This window comes from Indicator indicator, chromosome 29 (genome assembly GCF_027791375.1).
Source record: "Indicator indicator isolate 239-I01 chromosome 29, UM_Iind_1.1, whole genome shotgun sequence".
In the NCBI taxonomy this organism is placed as follows: domain Eukaryota; kingdom Metazoa; phylum Chordata; class Aves; order Piciformes; family Indicatoridae; genus Indicator; species Indicator indicator.
Genome location: NC_072038.1, coordinates 10,492,537 through 10,515,263, shown reverse-complemented (window position 1 = coordinate 10,515,263; position 22,727 = coordinate 10,492,537). Strand labels below are relative to the sequence as shown.

Here is a 22,727-nt window from a genome sequence, read left to right as displayed (position 1 = left end):
TCAAGAGTTAAGTGCCTAATGTACATTTTCACTTCCAGAGTGTGAAAACATTTTATAAAACTATATTTATGTCAGCATCTTTTGTGCTAAGTTCAAAGCTTCAAGATCAGGGCACCTCCTGCAATCTATTTTTATTTTGTTAGGAAATCAAGGAGCTGAACGCATGATACTGTGTGTCATCAAGAGTGGCATCCAGCTCTGAAGCTGCTCTCTAGTCTCTGTGGTTATCTAACAGGAGCTCAGGAATCCTTGCAAGGCTGTGCTGGGAACAGCTGATACCACATTTTCTTCCTTTAATGTAAAGGTTGAGCACATTTGTGAGTGAAATGCTCGGGGAAATAGGTGTGCTTAAGAAGTGCCCTATCTGTACATTTGCTGTCAGTAAACCCTGAACCAAAGGGCAAGTTTTGATGAGTACCTGCATTAGCTAGGAAAGTATTTTTGATTGTGGTTAAGCTTGGTGTCTGTTTCATAAATAAATGTATATGCACCCTTGTGCTGTGTATAATAGTTCCTGCAAACAAACCCCCAGTTTTATGGCTGCTGTGCTTTTTGCATTCACAGCTGACTGCCTCTGATGATCATATTTAAAGCCCAAATGTGTTTTATAGTCCTAGGGGTTAATGACCAGTAACTCCAGTGTTTCTGCTTACTATTGATTTTTCTCCATGAAATAAAATACCATGAGAATGAGATGCTTATGAACTAGTCTGTGCCTGAGAGTGAGCAAAGATGACACCAGGCTGTTCAAGGGCTTCCATCTCCTGTGGCTCAGCAATGGCTGTGGCACAATTATTTGGTTCTATTGGCATGGAGAGCTGCTGTGAATTGCTCAGGGTTGTTTTATGCAGGCACTTGCAAAATTGCCATTTGGGAGCTTCATTTGCTTCAGTTTTGATAGAAAGACAAAATATTAAACTTCTCATTCAAGATGTTTATTCCACGTTTTTTCTTCTGTGAGACACCTCTACCACACACAGCTTTCACCTCTGGCCCTGCTTGTTGTTACTTGAGTGCTGCAGTTATATTTGTGAGGCTTTTTTACCTCTGCTCTAGGTGGTTTTTTGAGTCATAGCAACCAGAGCAAAGCTGGTTTGCTCATGTTCTTTCCATATTCATTCTCTTACAGGCTGGACTGTTTTTCTTTGAGCAGTTGATCAAAACCGAAAACCTCTGTGAGACCCTTCCAATGAGAAGCTTAATTATATACTTTATTTTTTTGACTCACTTGATGGTACATTTTTATATGTGCCCTTTAATATTGTCCATGTAAAGACTGAAATAATTACAGAATACATCAGTTGCCCAGCTCCTGGGCTGTTTCAGCTTGGGCATGTGCCTGCATTTCAGTGTAGAGTTTCTCCACCTCTGTAAGATAGCAGAATTCTCCAGACCAAAGGAAGGTACCTCATTAGGATTCAGGAAATTCACTTGAAAGCAGTTTTATGCCTATGGTTTAAAGCCCCATTTTTTTTCCCGATAGTTAGAGGAGTTGTTAACTGTGGAGCAAGAACATATCAATTAGCACGAATGCATTCAGACTGAAATATCAATAATTAGTTGGTTGGCATTCGGCAGTCTGAATTGCTCTTTGAGAATGAATTATATATGGGGCTGTAAATTTTAATTTTAGCCTATTAAGCTATAAAGCAAGAAGAATGAAATGCTCTTTGTGCTGTCTCAGTGGATAAAGTGTTTAAATTAGAGTATATCCCATGCTGAAGCAGCTTTACCTTCAGTGCCTCTGCTAAGTCTGCCTGGGCAGAACTGCAGGTTGGCTGTTAGGAGCTTTGCAGGTACACGCAGATGGAGAATGGGTTTAATGCCATCAGTCTCCCTGGCACTGCTGACAAGGAGCAAGATCCAGTTGTTGGAAATAAGCTAATGACAAATTTCTTAGGATCCAGAGCGACTAAAGACAGAAAATGGGTGGTGTTGGGGGAATGGTTATCAGGAGAGGTAGTTTTTTGTACCCCTCAGCACTTGTGTTGGGATTACTATGGATAGATCATGGAATCCCTTCAGTTGGAAAAGACCTTTCAGATCATCTATTCCAACCATTGTTTAACTCTCCCAAGCCCTGTGCTAAACCATGCCCTCAGTCGGAGCTGTTCGTTTAGACAAACTCTTGGTTAATTCCTTTCACAGCTCCACCGAAGACGGTCAAGCCCCCAGAGGAACACCTGAAGGCTGAGAACATCCAGCTCTCCAATTCCTTCAACTACAGCGTGCTCCAACACCTCGGCCAGTTCCCACCTCTCATGCCCAACAAGCAGATTGTGGAGTCGAACAGCAACAGCCAGCAGAACGCTGCGGGGAGCAAACCTGTCATGTCCTACGCAAGCGCTCTGCGGGCTCCTCCAAAGCCCAAACCTCCTCCTGAGCAGACAAAAAAGAATAGTGACCCTTTGTCTTTGTTTCAGGAACTTAGCCTAGGTAGTTCATCAGGTAGCAATGGCTTTTACTCCTATTTTAAATAACCAGATTATTTTTTTTAGAGAGAATTTTAATTTTTATTTGTGTCAGTAGATCTAAGATAGTTGGGGCTTCACCTGTAGTTGCAAATATTCCCTTTGTTTATATTAGTAAATATATCCTCACTTAATTGCTTTGCTGCTAGACTTGCAACTAATTTTTTTTAAATATATTTCATTATTTTGCCCTTTTGGGGTTTTTTCTTTTTTTTTTTTTTTTTTGATGTGGGTCTGTTTTTTTGGGAGCTTTTCTGTAGGAAAACACAGCTGTTATTTTTTTAAATTTGTGTGATGTTAATGATCTGTTGCATTAAACTAGCAGCTGAGAGGTTACCTGTACAACTTGAAAGAAAAAAAAAATACAAAAATGAAAAAAAGAAGAAAAAAAATGAAAAAAGGGGAAAAAAAAAGAAAAAAGAAAAAAAGGAGAAAAAAAGAGGAAAAAAAAGGAAAAAAGTTTGTCTAAATTGTATTTAAGAAGATTGTAAGTAGCATTTACATTTATTCAATAACATTAGCATACTATGCTGGGTTTCTGTACCAGAAATGGCCAGTTAATGTAAAAAATGTATGTTATTTCTGCTTAAATTCATTTAATTTTCTTTTTTTTTTTTTAAATAAAAAGTGCAGCATCTGTTAAATACTTTCAGTTTTATCAGCTTTTTTGTGAAGGGATGCTGCACTCTCTCAAAACCTTTTCTAGTTTTAGATTATGTGGTATTGTATTTTCCATCCACTGTAGGGTAAAGTAAAGGCAAACACTTATGCCATTGTTTGGAAATATTCAGATAAAAAGTATTGGTATACTTTAAAAAAAAATTTAAAAAATTAAAAAAAAAAATTTAAAAAATTAAAAAAAAATTAAAAACACCAAAACAACAAAAAACCCCACAAAAAATAAAATAAAATAAAAACAAAAAACCACAAAACCACACAAACCCCCCAACAAAATTAAAAAACCCACAAAAAGCCCCCCAAAACACAACAAAACGAAAAAAAAAATCAACAAAACCCCCCAAATAACAAACCACAAAAAAAAACCACAAAAAGGCAAAAAAAATTTAAAAACCTAAAAAAAAAAATCCACCCCAAAACAAAACCCAAACAAAAAAAAAAAAAAAGAAAAACATTACAAAAAAACACAAAAAAAGCCCCCAAAACCCCGAACCCCAACAACACAAATCCCCCACACTCTACATTTTATTTTTGGACAAGCTGGTAATATAAAAGCTTGTTTGAAAAGTTAATTTGATAGGTTTTTTAAAATGAATCATGAAGCTGAAAACAAACAAACAAAAAACAAAAAAAAAAAGAAAAAAATTTTTAGGTATGTTGGTGCTTAGTAGATTTAATAACTATTTTAAAAAAGGAAAAACAAAAACAAAAACAAAAAAAGGCGTGACTTTAGTAAAAAATACTTTTTTTTTTTTCTTCCGGTTGGTTTGTTTGTTTCATTTTTCTTCCTCCCACCCCCCACTATGCATGTGTAAATGTTTGTAATCTGGCTTTTTTCCTCTCCCTCCTCCTCCAGTGGTATAAAGAACTGTGCCGCTTGAATTTTTTTTTTTCCCCCCCTTCTTCTTTCTTCTCCCCTCTCTTTTTTTTTCCCCCCTCCCTCCACCCCTCTGGTAAAAACTTTTGGTACATTATTTGATGTTTACATTAAAATGTGACATTATACAAGGAAATTCAGATATTTTGCTAACTGTTTTGTTTGAGGAAACATCATTAAAGAAGAGATTTAATGTTTGTCAAAAGCTGTATCCAAATTGATCTAAATTTGGGGTGGGGGTGGGGGATAAGAATGGTTCCCAGGTTATTTATCTAGCTGAGTTCTGCTAAGATCTCCACCAACCTGGCCCTTCAGAAATACAAACTGAGGGAAAATAATTAACAAAAAGAAATAATTGTGAGCAGTTTTATAAATTAAAAAAACAAATGTGAGTGAAAACTCAGAAGATAAACGTTTGTCCGTCAGGATTTCTGGTCTTGCACACTGTTGATGTTTTTGCAGCTGGGGAGATAGGGAGGGGTGCTGGTGTAGTTTCCCCAGGTCCAATATTCCTTCTTCTACACTTGAAATAACTTTAAATCTGGGAAAGCTTTCCCAGGGATTGAGAGCTGGGTGTCGTTGCAGTGTTCCTCCACTTATTGCATACAAGAATTAAAATGTTAGAGCTGCGTGGGGGTGATTTTAACAGCTGTCCATGGGACGCTTTACTAATGCGCAGTGGCTGCTGCTGTATTCAATCAGATTTTTGCTCTGGTTACAATCAGGTTTGTGCTTTTGTTTTAGTTTTCTTTTTTTGCATTTAGCTTCATGTTTTAAGGCTAAGGGTCTTTATGTAATGGGGTTGATTTAAACTCAGTACACTGCAGAGGTTTGCATATAAAATTTTTATTATAAATCTTTGCTGGTTTAGAAACTTCTGTGAAAAACAAAACAACACAAAACCAAAACCCATTTTCCTTCTTTATGCTGTAAAGAAAAGCACGCAGAACTCCTTAATTTATTTTCTAATGTCAATACCAAACAAAAGATGCTGGGGGAGAGAGGAAAGCCCCTGCCAAGTTATGCTTAGCACTTCAGCATATGGCATCAAATTCAGAGCACCCAAAAAAGTGAGTAGAGGCCAAATTCTGCAACCTTGAATCAAGCAAAACTACTGTTCAATGAGGTTTTTTTGCTGAGCTGACAGCTGCAGAAATAGGTCTGTGGGAAAATCATTCACAAGGGCCAGGCATGCACTCAGTATGAGTTAGCCTCACTCCTTTGATTTCAGCTGAACTGTGCCAGTTCTCCTGACTGGAGTGCCTGGCCCTGCTCTGGGAGAAGAGGAATCTGTGTGTGCCTGAACGTTGTAGTCTGTGAAGAGTGCTTGGTGAGCTGTGCAAGGCTATGAGAGAGGACAGGTAGGGTTCAAATGCACTTCACGTCGCCGAGTCGGCATTGTAATTTCAGGGGTTTCAAAATCACTCATTTATATGGAGCAGTCTTTTTGATTCTGTTCACCATATTTGAATATTAAACTAATAAACATCACTTGTTAATTTACTGCTATCTGTCAATTAGTCAAGGGGGAGATGGTCACATCTCACCACTTTCTTATTCTGTTTTACTCTGGTATTTTATCTGCACTGAAGGTGTTTTGGGTAAAGGCATTTTTCTCCCTGATTTACAAGCTCAGTACTATAACTTCAGGAAAATCCCTGCTGGTTTTGGCCATAAATTTTCATGCATGCTCTCACCCAGGAGTTTGAGGATGGTATGGCAGAGATCATCTGGCTGTCAGCTTAGGAAATGTTTTGCATGAAACAGTTGTATTTCTTAGAGTGAATTTTTATCCCCAAGATTATTTATTTTGAAATATCTTCTGTGGAGTCCTGAGTTTCCCTGTGTAGATTTGAAGACTGAATTCTTATGGCACCCTGAGCTGTAAACTCTGCCTTCCTAAGTCAGAAAAAGAAACCCAAGGAGATGCTGTTCTCCTCCCTCAGCCCAGGGGTCACTTGGAGATGGGTTCTGCAACAACATTCACACCTTTTGAGGGTACAATACTTCCCTTTGGTGTCCTGGGTGAACATTGTTATGGTGTGGGATATGGATGTGTCTGTCCACAGGTTGCCTGGTTTGCTCCTGCGTTTCCTGCTCTGAGAAGAGCCCCACTGCAGCCAGGGGCTCAGGCAGAGCTTTTGGGGTACATCCCTGCCTTACCTCGGTAGCATTTGGGCTGCTGTAGGCTCTCCTGCTGTGTGCTGGTATTTCCTCTCTGTAGGATACTGAAGTGAAGTAGATCCCACTGGGAATGTATTCTTGGGTCTGCAACTAAGTTCAGCTCCTCATAACCAAAAACCTGTCCAAGAGTTTCACCTCTCCATTCTGTCGAGAATAAATCTTCTCCTGGGATAACACTTAGCTGCTATTCAAATGGCAGCCTGAAGTGTTTCCACCATGCAACCAATAAATAGCTGTTATGCATAAAAGCTGCCTAGTTGGAACCTTGCATCCGTATTTTCTCCTAGAAGTTGTCATCCAGCATAATTTGTACTGTTTTACTTAATTGTATAGGTTATGGCAGGCCCGACCCTTAGCAGCCTGTGAATGCTGCCACGGAGTTCACAAACCCCTTGAATACAATTCCCTGCTTTGATTAATTAATGTTTTGTTCTCAGGTTTGTCAAGTTCAGCTGGTTTTTTTTTTTTTTTGCACAGGTCATGCTCCATAAGCAATTCTTTTGCTCAGTATTAATATCTCTGCCATAAGCAGCACTGAGAGCAGCGTGTTGGACCACTCCAAATCCTCTTCAGACTCAAGCATATCAGAATCCACACATTCCCAGAGCAATAAGCCTGGGATGCTCCATGCTCTGTTCATCTTTCAACTCATTTCATTTGTTGTTAAGAGGTTTTTTTTGGTTTTTAAGTTTCTAGTTTTCCTAGAAAAACTGCAGACAATTAACTTGTCAAGACCCACGGTGATGATCTATGGTGCCTATAAAAGCATGCACCTCATATTCCTTGACATGAAATATGTGCTCTTGCTGTTGGGGGAGCGATACTTGTGCCAGCATCTTTTTGTTGCTGGTGTTAGGGAGCAAGGATTGAATCATTCCAGTGTTTGGGGCTTTTTGTTTGGGGTTGTTTTTTCTGTTTGTTTTTGTTTGGTGGTTTGTTTGGTTTTTTTAGTTCCATTCAAGAGAAGTAAAAGATTTACAGCAGTGCAATGGAAATGTCAGCTCAGGGTGAGGGTGGGAGGTGGTTGGCAAATTCAGCTGAGAAATGTTGAAAAGTTTGTACCTGCTGAAGGTTTCAGAGAGGGTTCTGATACCTTACAGCAAGTGCTCTGTCATCTGAGTAACCCCAGACTAGTTAGAAGATGGAGCACCTCTCCTACAGGGACAGACTGAGAGAGCTGGGGCTGTTCAACCTGGAGAAGAGAAGGCTCCTGGGAGACCTTAGTGCAGCCTGGAAGAGGTTGCCCCTGCAGGTCGTGGATGCCTCTTTCCTGGCGGTGTTCCAAGGCCAGGTTGGATGAGGTCTGGAGCAGCCTGGTGTAGTTCAAGGTGAGATTGGAAATAGATGATCTTCAAGGTCCCTTCCCACCCTAACCATTTTGTGAATCTATGTTGTCAGTCCATTTTCTGTACAGTTTTTTTCTCTCCTGAGGGGCAAACACTTCCATAAGATCAGCTCTAAAGCCATCATGGTGCTGCCAGTGAGACTAGTGATAGTGGGCACAACATAACCAGAGCCCTGGGGTGCAGTCCTACCAAAGGAACCTCCTCCTGCTGCTTCTGCTACAAAGAAAGTCAGAAATCTGTGTTCATTCCCTTCTCTGCATTTCCTTGAAAAAAGCAGAGGAGCAGCTCAGTGTCTCTCTAGATGCAGAGTGTGATGTCTGTGTGGCTTGAATTTATGTTCAGTAGCTTCACAGGAGCCAGAACGTCGATCAAGTGTGGCAAAGCAAGAACAATCTCATCCTCTGCTTCCATCAAAACAAAGACATGATGCTCTTTTCTTGCCCCTTGATGATAATGAAACAGGAAAATAATTTAAATGGTGGCATTTAGAACAGGTCCTTCCATTCTATGATTCTATTGTGTGTAGTTTCTGATACAGAGCAGCCATATCTCTAGTATTTGTAGAAGTAATACATCATTGCAAGGGGCACTGTCCCACCATGGAAGGTGGAAGCTTATTTTAAATGAAGTTTAACCTGAGGTTTATGCCATAAAGCATTCCTGCATGTTGGTCAAGTTCCTGGTGTGTAAATGTCCAACTGTAGCACACTGGATGAAGCCTGAGGGCTTGGTATTGATCCCCAGGGCCCTTCTGAAGGCTGACAGGGTGCAGCACTGCAAACAGCTGTCTCCAGATGGTGGTGATCTCTTGTATCTGGTCTGTTTCCCAAGAGCTGCCAAGCCCTGGAGAGAAAGTGCTTCTCTGCAGCAGGGCCAAGGATCTCATCCTTGCAGCAGAGGCAAATTCTTAGGTCTTTGGGATTTTCTGGAAGTCATTTCCACAAATTAAAATGAAAAAGGAGGTGATGGCCACAAGGAAGCTGCAGAGTGGAAAGATATCAGTCAAAAGAAGTAACTAAGTATACCTGTGCCTGCCTTTGTGAACTCCATGCTAGGGTGGTCAAACACCCAAACATCATAGAATCATTTTGGTTGGAAAAGCCCTTTAAGATCATCAAGCCCAACCTTCTCTAACTGTATCGAGTCTGGTGCTAAACCATGGCCCTCAGCACCACATCTTTGTGTCTTTTAAACATCTCAGGAATGGGGATTCAACCACCTTGCTGGGTAGCCTGTTCCAGTGGCTGAGAACATTTTCAGGGAAGAATTTTCTTCTTGTATCCAATCTAAACCTCCCCTGGTGCATAATGCATGTGCTGGCCCTTTCCAGGCATGGATTAAGGGAAAAGTAGGGGTTTCTACTGAGGTTTCTGCATGCACCCATCTGTGCTCCCTTGTGTGCTCTTAGCCTGGCTGATTTGTGAGCTTGGGCTGTGAACAATCTCATCCTCTGCTTCCGTCAAAACAAAGACATGATGCTCTTTTCTTGCCCCTTGCCAATAATGGAACAGGAAAATAATTTAAATGGTGGCATTTAGAACAGGTCCTTCCATTCTATGATTCTATTGTGTGTAGTTGTGACTCTGTGTCTGCTGCCTGGCTGGGGCTGTGGGCTGTGCAGTGCCTCTGCAGACTGTGCTGTTCTGAGAGCTCTGCTAGCTGCTTGCTAAACAGCAGTTTTGTTCTTCAGGGTTGTTAGTCTGGCACCTTCTCTGTACATTAACTTCACACAACACAGCATTTAAAAATAAGGGAAGCAGATTCTCTCCGTGCCTTGTGCCTACCAGCAACCCTTATATAAGCAGACAGCTTCACATCTTGTGCTGTGCTGACTCTGAGCTGTTACACTTGGCCTTTGCTGTGGGGTGGGAAGACATCAGCAACAAAAATCTCACTCTGGTGTCACCTGCAATGCCCTGGGACACCTTGCTGTGGGTGCTTTGAGGAGGGGACAGGCAGTGATGTCGGTTTACAGAGTAGTGAGTAGTGTGTGCCCATGACCAAAGATGCTCATGGGTCTGGTAGTGGCAGCATCCACACTGAAATCATGGTGGCTGGTGGTAGATACATGGTTTATTCACCTCTTCCTCTCTCTGGTCCATGTTTCCCACTTGGTTCTTTGGCTGTCTCACAAACCCACATGTGTTTCTGGTTGGTTGTGTAGCAGCCAGGTTCTCTCTGAGGACCTCTGCCAGTGAGGATGTTTCTTCCATGTTTTCATGTGACATTCCTGAAGTTTTGGTGGTCATTCCCTGCTATTTTCTCAGCTGAAAGAATGAAAACTGCAGCTGATTACAGCTCCCCCCACCCCACATGACAGTCTTTTTTCTTTATGGAGGCAAATTACTTTTATTAACTCTCTCCAACACATAATCAGCTCCCTGGCAGAGAGATTTAGCTGTGGCAGAGCAAACCTGCCACAGCAGCAGAGCCTTTCCCACTGAATGCCAATGACCAATTTAATGGACGGGTCCCTCATCAGCATTTCTTAATATCTAGAAAAAGAAAATGAAGTCATCTGCATGCTTCTCAGTCTTGCAGGGACCACACCAAGTAATGAATGACCCAAAAGCCCCAACTTAGAGCAGACAGAATAAAGCTCAGTGAGTTGAAGAGGCATCTTGCTCAGCTGCTGTCTGTGGGTGTAGGGTCTCACTGCCTTGAGTTTTCTCTGCTTCATGAGTAAAATGAGCCCAGAGAGGCTGTAAAAGCTCTGGATCCAGGCCAAACCCCAGCGCTCACTGGGAGTCTTTCCATTGCCCCCACTGGAGTTTGGATGAAGCAGTTCAGCCCTGGCACAAGAGGGACCACCCATGAGACAGGTGAGCCAGGGTCTGTTGATTTGAAACAGGTATATCCTGCTCTTGAGTATTATGAGTGGGAGTAAGCAGCCCCTTGGCTGATGGATGAAGGCTTCCTGGGGGCACAGGACATGCCACTGCTCTGCATGGGGTGATGAGCTTAGGCCTATGTCCCCTACCTCACTTATCTCAACCCACTGCATGTCCAAGGAAAGGTAATTTTGATGGTGATGGCTGAGCTGGGGATGCCTTTGTGCCTGCCAGCTGCTATGCTTAGATTACTCTGCACTGAGTATGTTTGGGTACCCCAACCTGGGGTCAGCCACCGTGGGGGTGACACCAAACATTTGCCTTTCTGGTCTCACGTGTAAAGGATCTCCCTAGAAACTAGCCTCTGTTTTCCTGAACAAGGAAAATGCAAATCAAAAATGTCAGTTCTGTACCCAAAAATAAGATTTCAAAACCATTTAGCATTTCACAGTGGTTCAGTGACAGCTTGAAGACTTGCAGTTGTCTCTCATGATGAGAGACAGGCAGAGTTCCCCAGCTCACACTCAGAGCTGAGCACCAATGAATGCTGCAGCCCCAAACTTTCTAATATATGTGTTATTTGTAGTGCTTTTCATCTTCAAAGAGCTTGAAAAAACATTAATACAACCGCACAAAAGGCTTCTGTTCTCGCTGCCACTCTGCTGATGGGAAAATGGAGACGTGCCTGAACCTGGTTGGGGGCTGCTGGGGCTCAGCTTGCCCAAAGTGGTTCTGGCTGATGGCAGGACCATGGGCAGCCCCTTGGACCAGAGCAGAACTGGTGGGTGACTTCTTGCAATGTTTGAACACATTTCAGATCTCTTCAGAGTGATCAGAAATTTCCTGTTCCTGATTCTGTTTTTCTTTGAAGTGCTGGACAGCTGAGCAGAGACAGAAGCCCACTGCAGCTTCCCTTTCTCCTGCTTTTTTAGTTATTGGGTGGTTTACATATTTTACCCCTGCATTTTGCTACTCAACTGGGAAATGCTGAGCAGATTCTGAAAATTGAACTGTGGAAGAAAACCCCACACCCATCTGCCCATCTACTCTGCACTGGTGAAGCTGCACCTGGAGTATTGTGTGCAGTTCATGGCTTCCCAGGTCAAGAGGGACAGGGAACTACTGGAGAGAGTCCAGAGGAGGGCCACAAAGATGCTGAGGGACCTGGAGCATCTCTCTGAGAAGGAAAGGCTGGGAGCCCTGGGGCTGTTCATCCTGCAGAAGAGCAGCCTGAGAGGGGACCTGCTGGATGCTAATCAATAGCTAAAGGGTGGAGTTATGAGGATGGGGCTGAGCTCTTTTCAGTGCCCAGTTACAGGACAAAGGGCAATGGGCACAAACTGGAACCCAGGAGGTTTCACTTGAACTTACAGAAAAAGGTTTTCGCTGTGAGAGTGCTGGGGCCCTGGAGCAGGCTGCCCAGAGAGGCTGTGGAGTTGTCTCCTCTGGAGAGGTTCCAAACCCTCACAGTACCTCCAGTTCCCCTGAGTGGTGCAGGTGGGCAAGCTGTGCAGGAGCTGTGCAGCAGACCCCAGCAGCATTTTGCAGGGCTGCATTTCTTCAGTCATGTCCAAACAGGCACTTCTGCAGTGGTTTTGGGGCTGAGTCTCCTGGAGGTTTGTCTATGTCCTTTCCTTCTTGGCAGCTACTGTGAAGAGTCTTCCCAAAGAATAGGTTTAGATGCATACACTGTGAGCTAAGCACAGTGCTCACAAAGAGCCCATTCAGGGGGAACAAATGAGAGCTTCCTGCAGTAAACACCACCCAGAATTACACTGTCAGCCTGGACCCAGCAGAATTTGATGGACCAAGTGATTCACCCATCAACATCAGTTTCCAGAAACCCATGCTACTGGAAGACTGTACTTTTTATTACAGGAAAATATCATTCTTGATGTTCAGTACTTGTTGGCTTTGCCATTCAAAGTTGAAGCAAAATAAAAACTATGTCTTAGGGTTTTTTTTTTGTGTGCTTAATTCAAAAGACTGCAACGGCGGGGTGTAAATCTGAGGGGAAAATTTTTATCCCATTGCTAGGCAAAGGTTTCTGTGTTGGTTTGGGCTGTTTGATCGAATTGTTTGCTGATTTGTTTTTCTTTTCAAATGTTATCAATTTAACAGACTAGCATAAGGATCTCCAACTTATTCCAGAGGGATGAGCTAACCCACCCTTCTCAGGGAGACAGAGGAGTAAGGATTGAGTGGAGAAAGGGACTCCCCATGGAATTTCTCACTTCAAGAGCCTGATAACTCTCATGGATCTCCATCCAGCTACACCAAACATCTTCTCCCTAAGAAAGCTGTCTTCTCTGTGGCACAAGCTGCCTCCCACACAGATTCCAGTACCTGAAGGGGCCTAAATAAAGCTGGGAAGGGACATTTTAAAAGGGCTTGTAGTGATAGGGTGAGAGGTAATGGATTTAAGCCAGAAGAGGGGAGATTTAGACTGGATAATAGGAAGAAATTCTTTGCAGCGAGTGTGGTGAGACACCGGAACAAGTTGTAGATGCCCCCTCCCTGGTGGTGTTCAAGGCCAGGTTGGACAGGGCCTTGAGCAAGCTGGTCAGTGGAAGGTGTCCCTGCCCATGGTGGTGGGGTTGGAACCAGACCTTCCAACTCAAACCATTCTATGATTCTGTATTTTTTTTCCCAACTGCATCAGCCCAGGGCATCCCCAGACTGGCACAGAGCAGGCCCATTCACCCATGAGCCACACTGGTGCTGAATGCTCCTTTTGCTTCCAAAATAAAAAAGAAAAGAAGAAACAAAGCAATGACTAGAACTGAGCTGGCCCTGGCTCAGTGCTGACTGAACGAAGGGAGAGCACGTGGTATGGTGAGACTCAGGCGTTTCAAAACAGACAAATCCTGTCAGAACCACTTTCTGGCTCGTTCCCTGAGTGCTGGCACCATCAGTGCTCCGGTTCTGCATCCATGCAGGTCTCCCAGGGGTTCTGGGGGAAACGAGGCAGCGCGATCAGCAGGAGCCCCAGCCCGCAGAGGAAGAGCAGGACGAAGGACGAGCAGGCACAGGCGAAGGACCAGGAGTAGCTGTACTCAATCCAGGCTGTCTCCTTGCTGTCGATCATCCTCTTCACCGACTGCCTCATGACTTCGACAGAGATGATGATGCAGAGGCCTGAAGGAAGATGGGAGCAGTGGGTTGAACACCCAGCTGTCAGATGTTCAGCCTTAACTGCCCACCTCCTCTGTCTCTTTGCACACAGGAATCACAGCGAGATTCACAGTGAGTCACTGGCTTCAACCTTTGAAGGAACCAATGCTCACAACTGCTTTTAGAGCTCTGCTACAACCCAGGGCACCCAAGTCAGTGGTGACTTGTTGAGTGTCATCTTTTAGGCAGGCTTGGATGGGAAACTCAAAGCACTGGAAGAATAATTCCAGTCTCTAGGAAGCTTTGCCAAAGGCTGAGCAAGATTTTCATTGAGGTGCCAGTTTGCACCTCTGTCTTTCAGTCACTATGGCATGTCAAGGCATTACCAGCTCCTGTGAAAATGCAGCCTTCGAGCTTTTGGGAGACAGTGGTGCATTTTGGGCCTGGATCAGCTGTTTCTTTGGTTTGAGTCTAAATAAAGGAGACAGAACAGTGCATGTCTCTGGTTTCGACTGGGGCTGACACTGGGGCCTGCTGGACATGCCCCTTCTAGAGGCAGGTGGAGAAAGCACAGACAAGCTGCTGGGCAACACTTGCTGAGCAGGACCTTTCCAGAGCTCTTAAGCCAGAGCACCACACAGGGACTTGCAGTCTGACCGTGGCTAGGAATTAAAAGCCACTTTAGGGTGTTTTTAGAAGTGTCTCCTTTGTCCCGGGACCCATCTATGTTTCTCTGTGTCATCCTATGAACAAGTGTGTGAGCACCAAGCCTCTTACCTGCAAAGGTGTAGAACATGGATGCTGGCTTCAGCAGATAGTCTCTCTTCTTCCTGAAGGATAAGAGGACGCAGATTGTTCCAATGATTGCGAAGCCAACGCTGAAGATGGCGATGGCTGCAGCTGAGATGCTGTATTCTGCCAAAGCAAACACCAAAAGATGCAGATGTAGGCAAAAGGTGAGCAGGCTCCCATCAGCTGTGGTGACTTTACAGGAATATGTACAGTCCTGCTGCTGTGGAGAGGTGGCTCTGGTGTGCTGCCCTTATATAATCACAGAATTGTTTTGGTCGGAAAAGACCTCTAAGATCATGAAGTCCAACCATTCCCTGACTCTGCTAAGTGTGGTTCTAAATTACAGTCCTCAACACCACATCTCTTCCTCTTTTAAACACCTCCAGGGAGGAGGATTCAACCACCTCCTGGGCACGCTGTTCCAGTCTTTGAGAACCCTTTCAGTGAAGAAGTTTCTTCTAACGTCCAACCTAAACCTTTCCTGATGCAGTTTAAAGCTGTTTCCTCTTGTCCTAAATAAAATCAGGGGCAAGTATTGGCCATGTCTCTCTTGAATGCAAAGGGTATAAAAACAGAGCAGGAGGGGAACTTTCTGGGTGCTTACTGCAAGAGCAAACGGCACCTGCATCAGTCTGGTGAAGCTCTGGACTGGAGCCATTTCAGCTCTACTGCAGAGATGTTATTGTTGAAGCCTTCCTGGGCTCCACTCTCATTTCTGCCATCACTCCACACTCTGCTCCCAGTGTAAATAGACAGCTCTATTTTTATTCTGTGTCTGTATTGCAGAGCCCCAACAGGGTCCCCACGTGTGGTGCCAGTGCTGTACGGGTGCAGGACAGCTGAGTGCTCCACAGGGCTCATAACTCAAGCAGGCAAATTGGGCAGGAAGCCAGAGCTGAAGTGTTTGCAGAGTGCCTTTCCCCACACCCAGTGTAAGACAATGATTTTCAGCTCTGTGGAAGCCCAGCTCTTCAAGACATGGGATTAACCCCTTCACAGGTTTTTGCTAAGCCAGCTCAGATATGGGCTGGATGCTTCCCTCTGCCCAAGCACCCTCCAGTGCCTGGAGTAAAGGGGGGGAATTGCTAACTGAATAATTCAGGTCTTCATTTACATACTGCATTCGTTTTCAGATTAGTTTAATATTTAACACGTGTAGCCATGCATGAACATCTCAGTGCCTGACAGTATTTGCCTTTCAAGCCATTAAAAAAAATATCTCCCGGGCAAAATCATGAAGAATTTCACACACCCTCCCCCATTACTAATGAGCTCCCATCAAATGGGAGCAACTTCTGGGAAAGGGAACAGCAGCTCCCTCTTTGTTCTCATTGCTTTTCAGGCCACTGCTTTATTATGATTTCCTTAATTTTTCTCTTTACTATGTGCTGTAGCAGCCTAATAGAGTTTGTTGTGATGTAAAATCTGGAATGTGTCCTTGTTCAGAGCATTTTCTTTACATTTTTCCATGTAATAGAAATTCCTCTGCTGCTTTCAGTGCAACCAGGTCTGAACCCTCATTTTGGAGAGCCCTTTATCTTAAAAACTAATTTTCAGGATCAATCTTACCTTTCTGGGTGGTTACTTCAAATATCTCTGAGCTCTGTCCTGGTGTGAAGTGCTTGAAGTAGGAGCAGTTGTGTTCTGGAAGAGAAAAGGAAATTGAATTTTGTGTGCCTGGAATCCTCTGATCAAATGAAGGAAAACTGAATTTGATTTTTATTGATGTATCAAACTAGCAGTGTTTTTAAGGTTCCCTGCTCTTGGTGATGCTGAGAAATTGCAGCTGGATTCATGTTATTTGGGAGGCCAGGCCACTAGCTCCAGAATGGACAAGGCTGAAGCTCCCTCTGATACCTTTTGTGGGGTGCTCCTTCCAACAGCTCTCTGCACACTGATTGCTCATCTATTTAAAATGCAAAGTACAGATAATTTTTCTCCTTCTGTCGTTGGCCATCACACATTTCTGCCCCTCTCTGTCACTGTATTTCCTGGTGATGAGACCTGTCATGCCCACAGCTGAGGTGGCATCTCAGCTCACCTCTCCTTATCACTGCCAACCCACTCCCCAGTAGCATCACCCCAGCAGCTGTAGGGGAGTCACCACTCCTGAGCTGAGCTCACAGCCCCCTGTACAACAGTGGCTGGCAATGGGAAGCAGCCCAGGGGAGTTTCCTGGACAGAGGGAGGATGTCACCATATAGCAGGGTGGCAGAGATGAGGCTGCTGTGGTGCAGCAAAGCACATGATGGTTTACAACAGGGACACTGAGCAGGAGGGTGGGGTGGTGGCTGTCATTTAATCAAAGACAGAATCTATGTGAAGCCACAAACAGTTGTCCAGGGAAGGGAAGGCTGATCAGAGCCATACAAGCCAAGGACAAAAACTTTTCCACAACCTGCCTCTACCAAAGTTCACTCCCATCAGAGCAGTGGATTTGATAAGATGGCAGAGTTGGATAATGGGAACTTTATGAAGTTCCTCTCTCTGGACTTAACATGAGAGCACTGCCAGGTACTTCTGGTATTGATTGAGTGGTTGTGAAGTCCACAGGGATCAAAATTGTGGGGCAAGAGGATATGGGAGGAGGGGAGCTGGAGTCTCTAGTGGTCATGATATCATCTGGTACTGAGCCCAGTGAGATCCAGCCAGTGCAGGGGTGGCATTGCCATCAGGAGATACACTGCAGGCTATCAGCCTCGGTGGGATGGGGAAGGGTCTGGCGAGGACCTGCTGAGTTGGAACCTTGGCAGCAGCAGGGTTAGGGTGGAGGGTGTTCTGGCTATTTATATCTGGTTTAATTGAAGGTTTGGAGGGGTGTGGAGCTGGGAGAACAGTTGCTTGCCAGGAATTTGGCTGGAAGGGTGCAATCACAGGGACGTGCTGAGCGGCGCCAGCTCTGATTGCACTATTCTGCTGAGCTGGGCTGGAGAGGACACGCTGGGCACCTGCCCCAGCACCCCTCCTGCACCCCAGCTGCACTCCCATCAGACTGGGAAATCAGGCCAAGGCTGCACGAACACAGGCACTGCAGGCAGCAAGGGGCTGCTTGGTTGACAACAGCATCTCCTGTCCAGAGATGCAACACTTTCTAGGAGATGCTGGGAGAAAGTCCAGGACTTTTTGGTCCTCTCCAGCATCCAGACTGGGGACATACACCCCAGTGTATGTCATGGGGTAAAGCCTGAGCCAGAACCTGGGTACAGGACCATGTGGGGTTCCTGCCTCGGGGCACATGGTGCATTTGGGTGTTATTTACAGCAAGAAGACCTCTGCTGGTTCTGGTGGGTTTTTTCTATCATGTAAATGGCAAGTGTTTGAGTTACTGATTCAAAGAGGATTTATTTTCTCTCTCCCAGGAGATAAACTGTAAAGCAGCATTTTTGGGCCTGTTAGTGAAGATTCCTTTCAGACACTCCTATCTACTTAAGTTTATAAGGTGACTTTTATTTCATCTGCAGCTTCTCCTAGCTGGAGACTTGGTTAGTGTTCAGCTCTAGCATCTCCTCATTGGTTCTTTATTATCCTTGCAAACAGCTGGAGGAAACACATTTGAACTTAGACCTCTGTGAGTGAAACTGCAAATTCTGAGCCCCAAAGTGGAGGTTGTTTGCCTCTGCCAGAGACTGGGTGGTGGCTGAGGTTGGGCATCATGTCTGGTAATCTCAGCTGGGGATCCTTGGGCTTCTGTGGGAGGGAAGATGGGATGAAACTGGGACACTTTAATGTAGACTGTTTTGTTTGGCTTTTAATTAACTCCCTGAAAGGACTGAACTCAGAGGCTCCTCAGGTACACTGACTGTACAAAGCCCAAGGTGAAGCCATCCAGGCACTGTGGTAGGCACATAGCACAGCTCTGTCTCCATTACAGGTGAAGCAAACCAGCCCAGTCCACCCTCCAGTCTGTGAAGCCTCCTCAGACAAAGAGCACACAAACCCCTTCTTTTAGAGATGGATTTGTCTGCAGGAAACAGAGCTGCCTGTCTGTCTTCTGGCTTATAGCAAAGCTCTGCCAAGGTACAATAAATGGGGTTATCACAGGAGGGGGCTAGCTCCAGGGGAGGTGCTTTTGGAAAATGCATTTGTTATGGGAAAACAAAACCAGATTGGGCTTGGTGAAATGATAGATTGTATTCAGTTTCAAGATGCTTTGGTGCTCTGCTGAGCTGGGACTATCTGTTTCTACAAGGCTCCCTGTTTTTCAAGAGAACTGAGACACTTCAATGCCTCTCTGGTGCCATCATTAATAAGAGAAAAGCCCATTTGTGTCACACCACATTTACATAATGGATAGGATTTTAAATGGGTTTTATAAGGGATGAAAACTGTGTGGCAATCTTTGTTTCTCTCCACCTCTAATCGCATTGTTTCTGCCACGAGGTCACCTCAGGGTGCTGATTGGAACAGCCCAGGGGCCCTGTGGTCATTAAGGCTTCAAGGTTGTAAGTTGTGGTTTGCCACACGGTGTCTTCCCGTTTCCAGGTCCCCTACCCTTACACCCCTCTTGGTCCCTTCCCTTCAGATCCACCATTATTGGATGACCACTGTGTGGGGGGCAAATGAGCCACATCATAGACTCATAATCACAGAATGCTTTGGCTTGGAAGGGACTTTAAAGATCATCTAGTCCCAACCCCTCTGCCATGGACAGGGACACCTCCCACCAGACCAGGTCGCTCCAGGCCCCAGCCCCATGCAGAGTTTCAGGTGTCAGCTGTCACCCATGAGCACTGAAGTGGCAGACTGGGAAGGGGCTGGAGCTCACCTTGCCTTTGAGCCTAAGCTGAACACCAGCATGTGGGGTTTTGTGGCAGGCTTATTAAAACCTGGATTTTAATGTGAGGTTTCTGTTTGGGAGACAGGACCTGCTGCTGTGATTAGAAGAGGTGTTAAGGTGAGGGCTGAGTGGTGGAAGGGGCAGACCTTGGGCTCTGATCTGGCCAGCAAGCCAGGGGCAGCTGTTGACATGCACTGAGTTTTGGAGATAGTATCTCCAAATTGTTGAATTTCATACCACTCTTGCAGGGTGAATCTCTTGCATGGACACAGGGAGTGAGACAGCCCTGCTGGTAACCCATTTGCTCAGGCACTTTTCTTCTCCAGTTGCCTGAACTTCTGTTCCCAGTTTTACCAGGACTCCTTTCACCTGCTGGCAGCACAGATGGGCTTCAGACCATTCCCTCTGCTGCTGCCCAGCATGCAGCAGCACGAGAGAACACCACCTCTGCTGGAGTTACTGGCAATGAAGGCAAGCTCAGTTTACAACCAGTAATAAACTGCCCCAGTGCCCAGTGCCCCAGTTAAACCTGTCTCACTCAGTGTTAATCTGAACGTGCCCATTTTTACAGCCCTCTCCCTGAGCTTTTATTCCTTACAGCAGGATACTGAACCCTTTCCAATTTGTCAACATCCTCGGAAGAGGGCTGTAAAATTTTAAAGCCCTGCCTAAATCACAGCCCTGCTTTGTGGCTGGGGAGCCCAGGCACCCTCCCTATTTCACACTGTGCTGAGCTCCAAAGCTAATAAATAATGTTAATGGTGCCATCCATTTCCTCCCTGGGGAGCGGCTGCTGAATGGTTATTAATGCAGCGATCAATTCTTGTGTTTCTGTTCCTGTCCTGGCAGCCATGGCTGCTGGTGGCTGATGATTTTCAGGAACAGGGGTACCCACACCTGCTCTCTTACTGCACCTTTGCTCATTCACATTTTCTTGGCCGCCACAGGTTTCCCAGCCCTGGTGCTTTCCTGCTGGCAGCTCTTCCCAGAAGTGTGAAATCATTCCAGCAGCAGCCCTGAGGAGGCAGCAGCCTCTAGCAGCCCAGGTCAGCAGGGACTTTGCTCTCCCCCTCCACCCTTGCTCGTGTTCCTGCTGTGAGTAAAACAAGGATGAAAATATGTATTTTATAATTGAGAGGCAAATTTCACCCTCGGGAAACTCAGATGCTGATTATGAGACAGGATACCATCCAAATTCCAAAATATCTTAAAAAAACCTCATCTGGAGAAGAAGAGGCTGAGGGGAGACCTTCTCTCACTCTCTACAACTCCCTGAAAGGAGGTTGGAACCAGGTGGGGGTTGGTCTCTTCTCCTTAGTAACAAGTGATAGGACAAGAGGAAATGGCCTCAAGTTACACCAAGGGAGATTTAGGTTGGACATTAGAAGAAACTTTTCCACTGAAAGGGTTCTCAACCACTGGAACAGGTTGCCCATGGAGGTGGTTGAATCTCCATCCCTGAAGGTGTTTAGAAGAGGCAGAGATGTGGTGCTGAGGGACATGGTTTAGCACCAGACTTGGTGGAGTTAGAGAGTGGTTGAACTCCATGATTTTAAAGGGCTTTTCTAACCCAAAGAATTCCATGCTCTAGGTGAACTTGCTTTAGCAAGGAGGTTGGACTAGGTGATCTCCTGAGGTCCCTTCCAACTGCCACCATTCTGTGATCCCTTGAAAACCAGCTGTGGGATAGGGTGAGTGGCTCAGTCCCTCCATCACCATCCCATTACTCATACCTCTGCAAGCACATGCTGGTGCCTGTCAAAGACAGGGGCTGCTTTCGTGCTGCCCTGCCTGAGAGGCTCCTTTTTGCAGCCAGCTGGGTGTTTACAAGGGTTATATTTACCCTGTGGTTGAGCAGCTTTGGTGATTATCTCCCAGTTTTGATTGTTTCTTCCTTTTGTGGCAGTTTTCCTCTGGAAAGGCACATAGCGAGGAAAAGGCTTCTAAGCCTGTAAGTACCTTCACAGAGACATTAAGCATATGGCTGACACACTCCCAAATTTGGCTAGATGCAGATGTGAAGGCTGTGGATGAGCTTCTCTCTCCAGAACACAGAATTTAGCCAAAGAGATAAAGAACTGCAGCAGCACAGGCAATGAAGGGCCAGCCTGAGCAGGAAGATTTTCCACAGGGAATTTGTTAACATATACATTTCATTTCAGGCAGTGAGTCTAACGGGAGGGCAATCCTGTTATTTCTGTTCTGGAAAGCATCCAGCACCCTACAAGCCTTCTAAAGAAGCAACCTAGCCCTACCATGGAGGGAGTATCCCAATGTGTGCAGCGTGAATGCTGCTGACTTGGCCATCAGCAGGAGCATGAAGAGCTGCTCTTGCCATGGGAATGTGACAGTCCCCTGGACAGCAGCCCAGCCTGCTCCCACCACCACCCTTGCTGTTGATTGCATCAAAGGAATCCATGGTGGAGGCATAAGTGGGACCAGGCTGCCTCCACCCGCAGGTGAGGAGGCTCAGAAAGTTTTTGAGAAATTGCTTCAAACTCAGTTTATGGCCTTTTTTTTTGGGGGGGGGAGAGAGGGAGTATGGGGGGGCAGAGCTGGCAAAATGTACTGCAGGTCCCTCTTTGTGCCCTGAGGAACGGTTGTTCTTAAAACAACTTGGAGATAACCTAATGCCCACCATGAACAGGTTGCTCCTTCATAGCCATATGGATCTGGAAATCCCCAAGATCCAGCAACGTATGATGGACCCACAAGTCTTTCTTGCTTGCTGTCATCAGCAATTCTTGGGTACTGTGGAACCCTTGGCTGAGATCAGCAATATTTCCTCCACCCCAATTTCACCCCTGTCCCATCCTCCTCCCCTTCTCGCCGCCACTGCTGCTGTTGCGCAAGGGACTCAAATATGGTCACAAACAGTCCGACAAGGCACCAGGGCGCAGGCTCGCAGCAGGAGGGATGACCAGGAGGGGAGTTTGCAGACCCACATGAGAACAGCCCCACGCAGCCCCGTGCCAAATTCACTGCCCCAGGAACACGGACTCAGTTTTCCTTCTGCCATGTCCTCCAACCTCCTAAGCAAAGCCTGGTGTGAGCGCCTGCCTCTTTCTCCCCGTGCACTGGTGGGTGGTCACCTACCTCCTGGCAGGCTTATGGGCCCGCAGCCCTTCCCTTTGGGACCTTGCTCCTGCATAAAAATCCTCTTTATACAGAGTCTCCATAGCCCGAAGTGAGCCGCTTCGCAGGTAGCGTTGTACTCCTCCACCTTGGGGCTCAGCACGGCCCAGTGGTCAGTCACTACGGCTGCGAAGAGCAGCGAGACGCCCACCAGGATCACCGAGAACGTCAGGCGGACCTTCAGGGGTTTGTTCTCATCCATCCCGCTCCGGGTCGGTGCTCCCGGCGGAGCCTGCCTGCTGGTTCGCGAGGTCTCCCCAGATCCCGGCGCATCGGAGCCTTTGGAGACGTCAGCCCCAGGCTGGCTGTGGGGAGACAGCTGCTGAGCTGTGTCAGCCGCCGCGGCCGCCAGCTATTAATGCACGTAAGGGGAGCAGCGCCCGGCACGGCTCAGCTTTCCACCCCGTCCCAGCGGGATTGTTTTGGATTCCCACGAGCTGGCCAGGCTGGCTCAGAGTCGCTGTTCGAAGCTGTCATCTCTTGCCTTGCGACATGCCCAGAAATAGGCATTAATGGGGGGAT

The 22,727-nt window shown here is 45.8% G+C and overlaps 2 protein-coding genes across 3 annotated transcripts in view; one reads left to right on the top strand and one right to left on the bottom strand.

The window, feature by feature from the left end:
• The window catches only part of HELZ (helicase with zinc finger), a 69,707-nt gene extending 67,152 nt beyond the window's left edge, over positions 1-2,555 (top strand). For both annotated transcript variants that reach the window (XM_054394028.1, XM_054394029.1), the window contains exon 30: positions 2,149-2,555. In XM_054394028.1, the coding sequence (XP_054250003.1) occupies positions 2,149-2,480 (332 nt within the window). In that variant the 3' untranslated portion in view covers positions 2,481-2,555. The remainder of the gene's footprint in view (positions 1-2,148) is intronic.
• Positions 2,556-12,241: 9,686 nt separating this feature from the next.
• CACNG1 (calcium voltage-gated channel auxiliary subunit gamma 1) lies at positions 12,242-22,510 on the bottom strand. Its single transcript, XM_054393808.1, has 4 exons — positions 22,167-22,510; positions 15,863-15,937; positions 14,279-14,416; positions 12,242-13,525 (listed from the first exon to the last, which is right to left on the bottom strand). The coding sequence occupies exons 1-4, from the start codon at positions 22,405-22,407 to the stop codon at positions 13,299-13,301; spliced, it is 681 nt and encodes a 226-aa protein (XP_054249783.1). The 5' UTR covers positions 22,408-22,510; the 3' UTR covers positions 12,242-13,298.
• Positions 22,511-22,727: the final 217 nt, after the last annotated feature.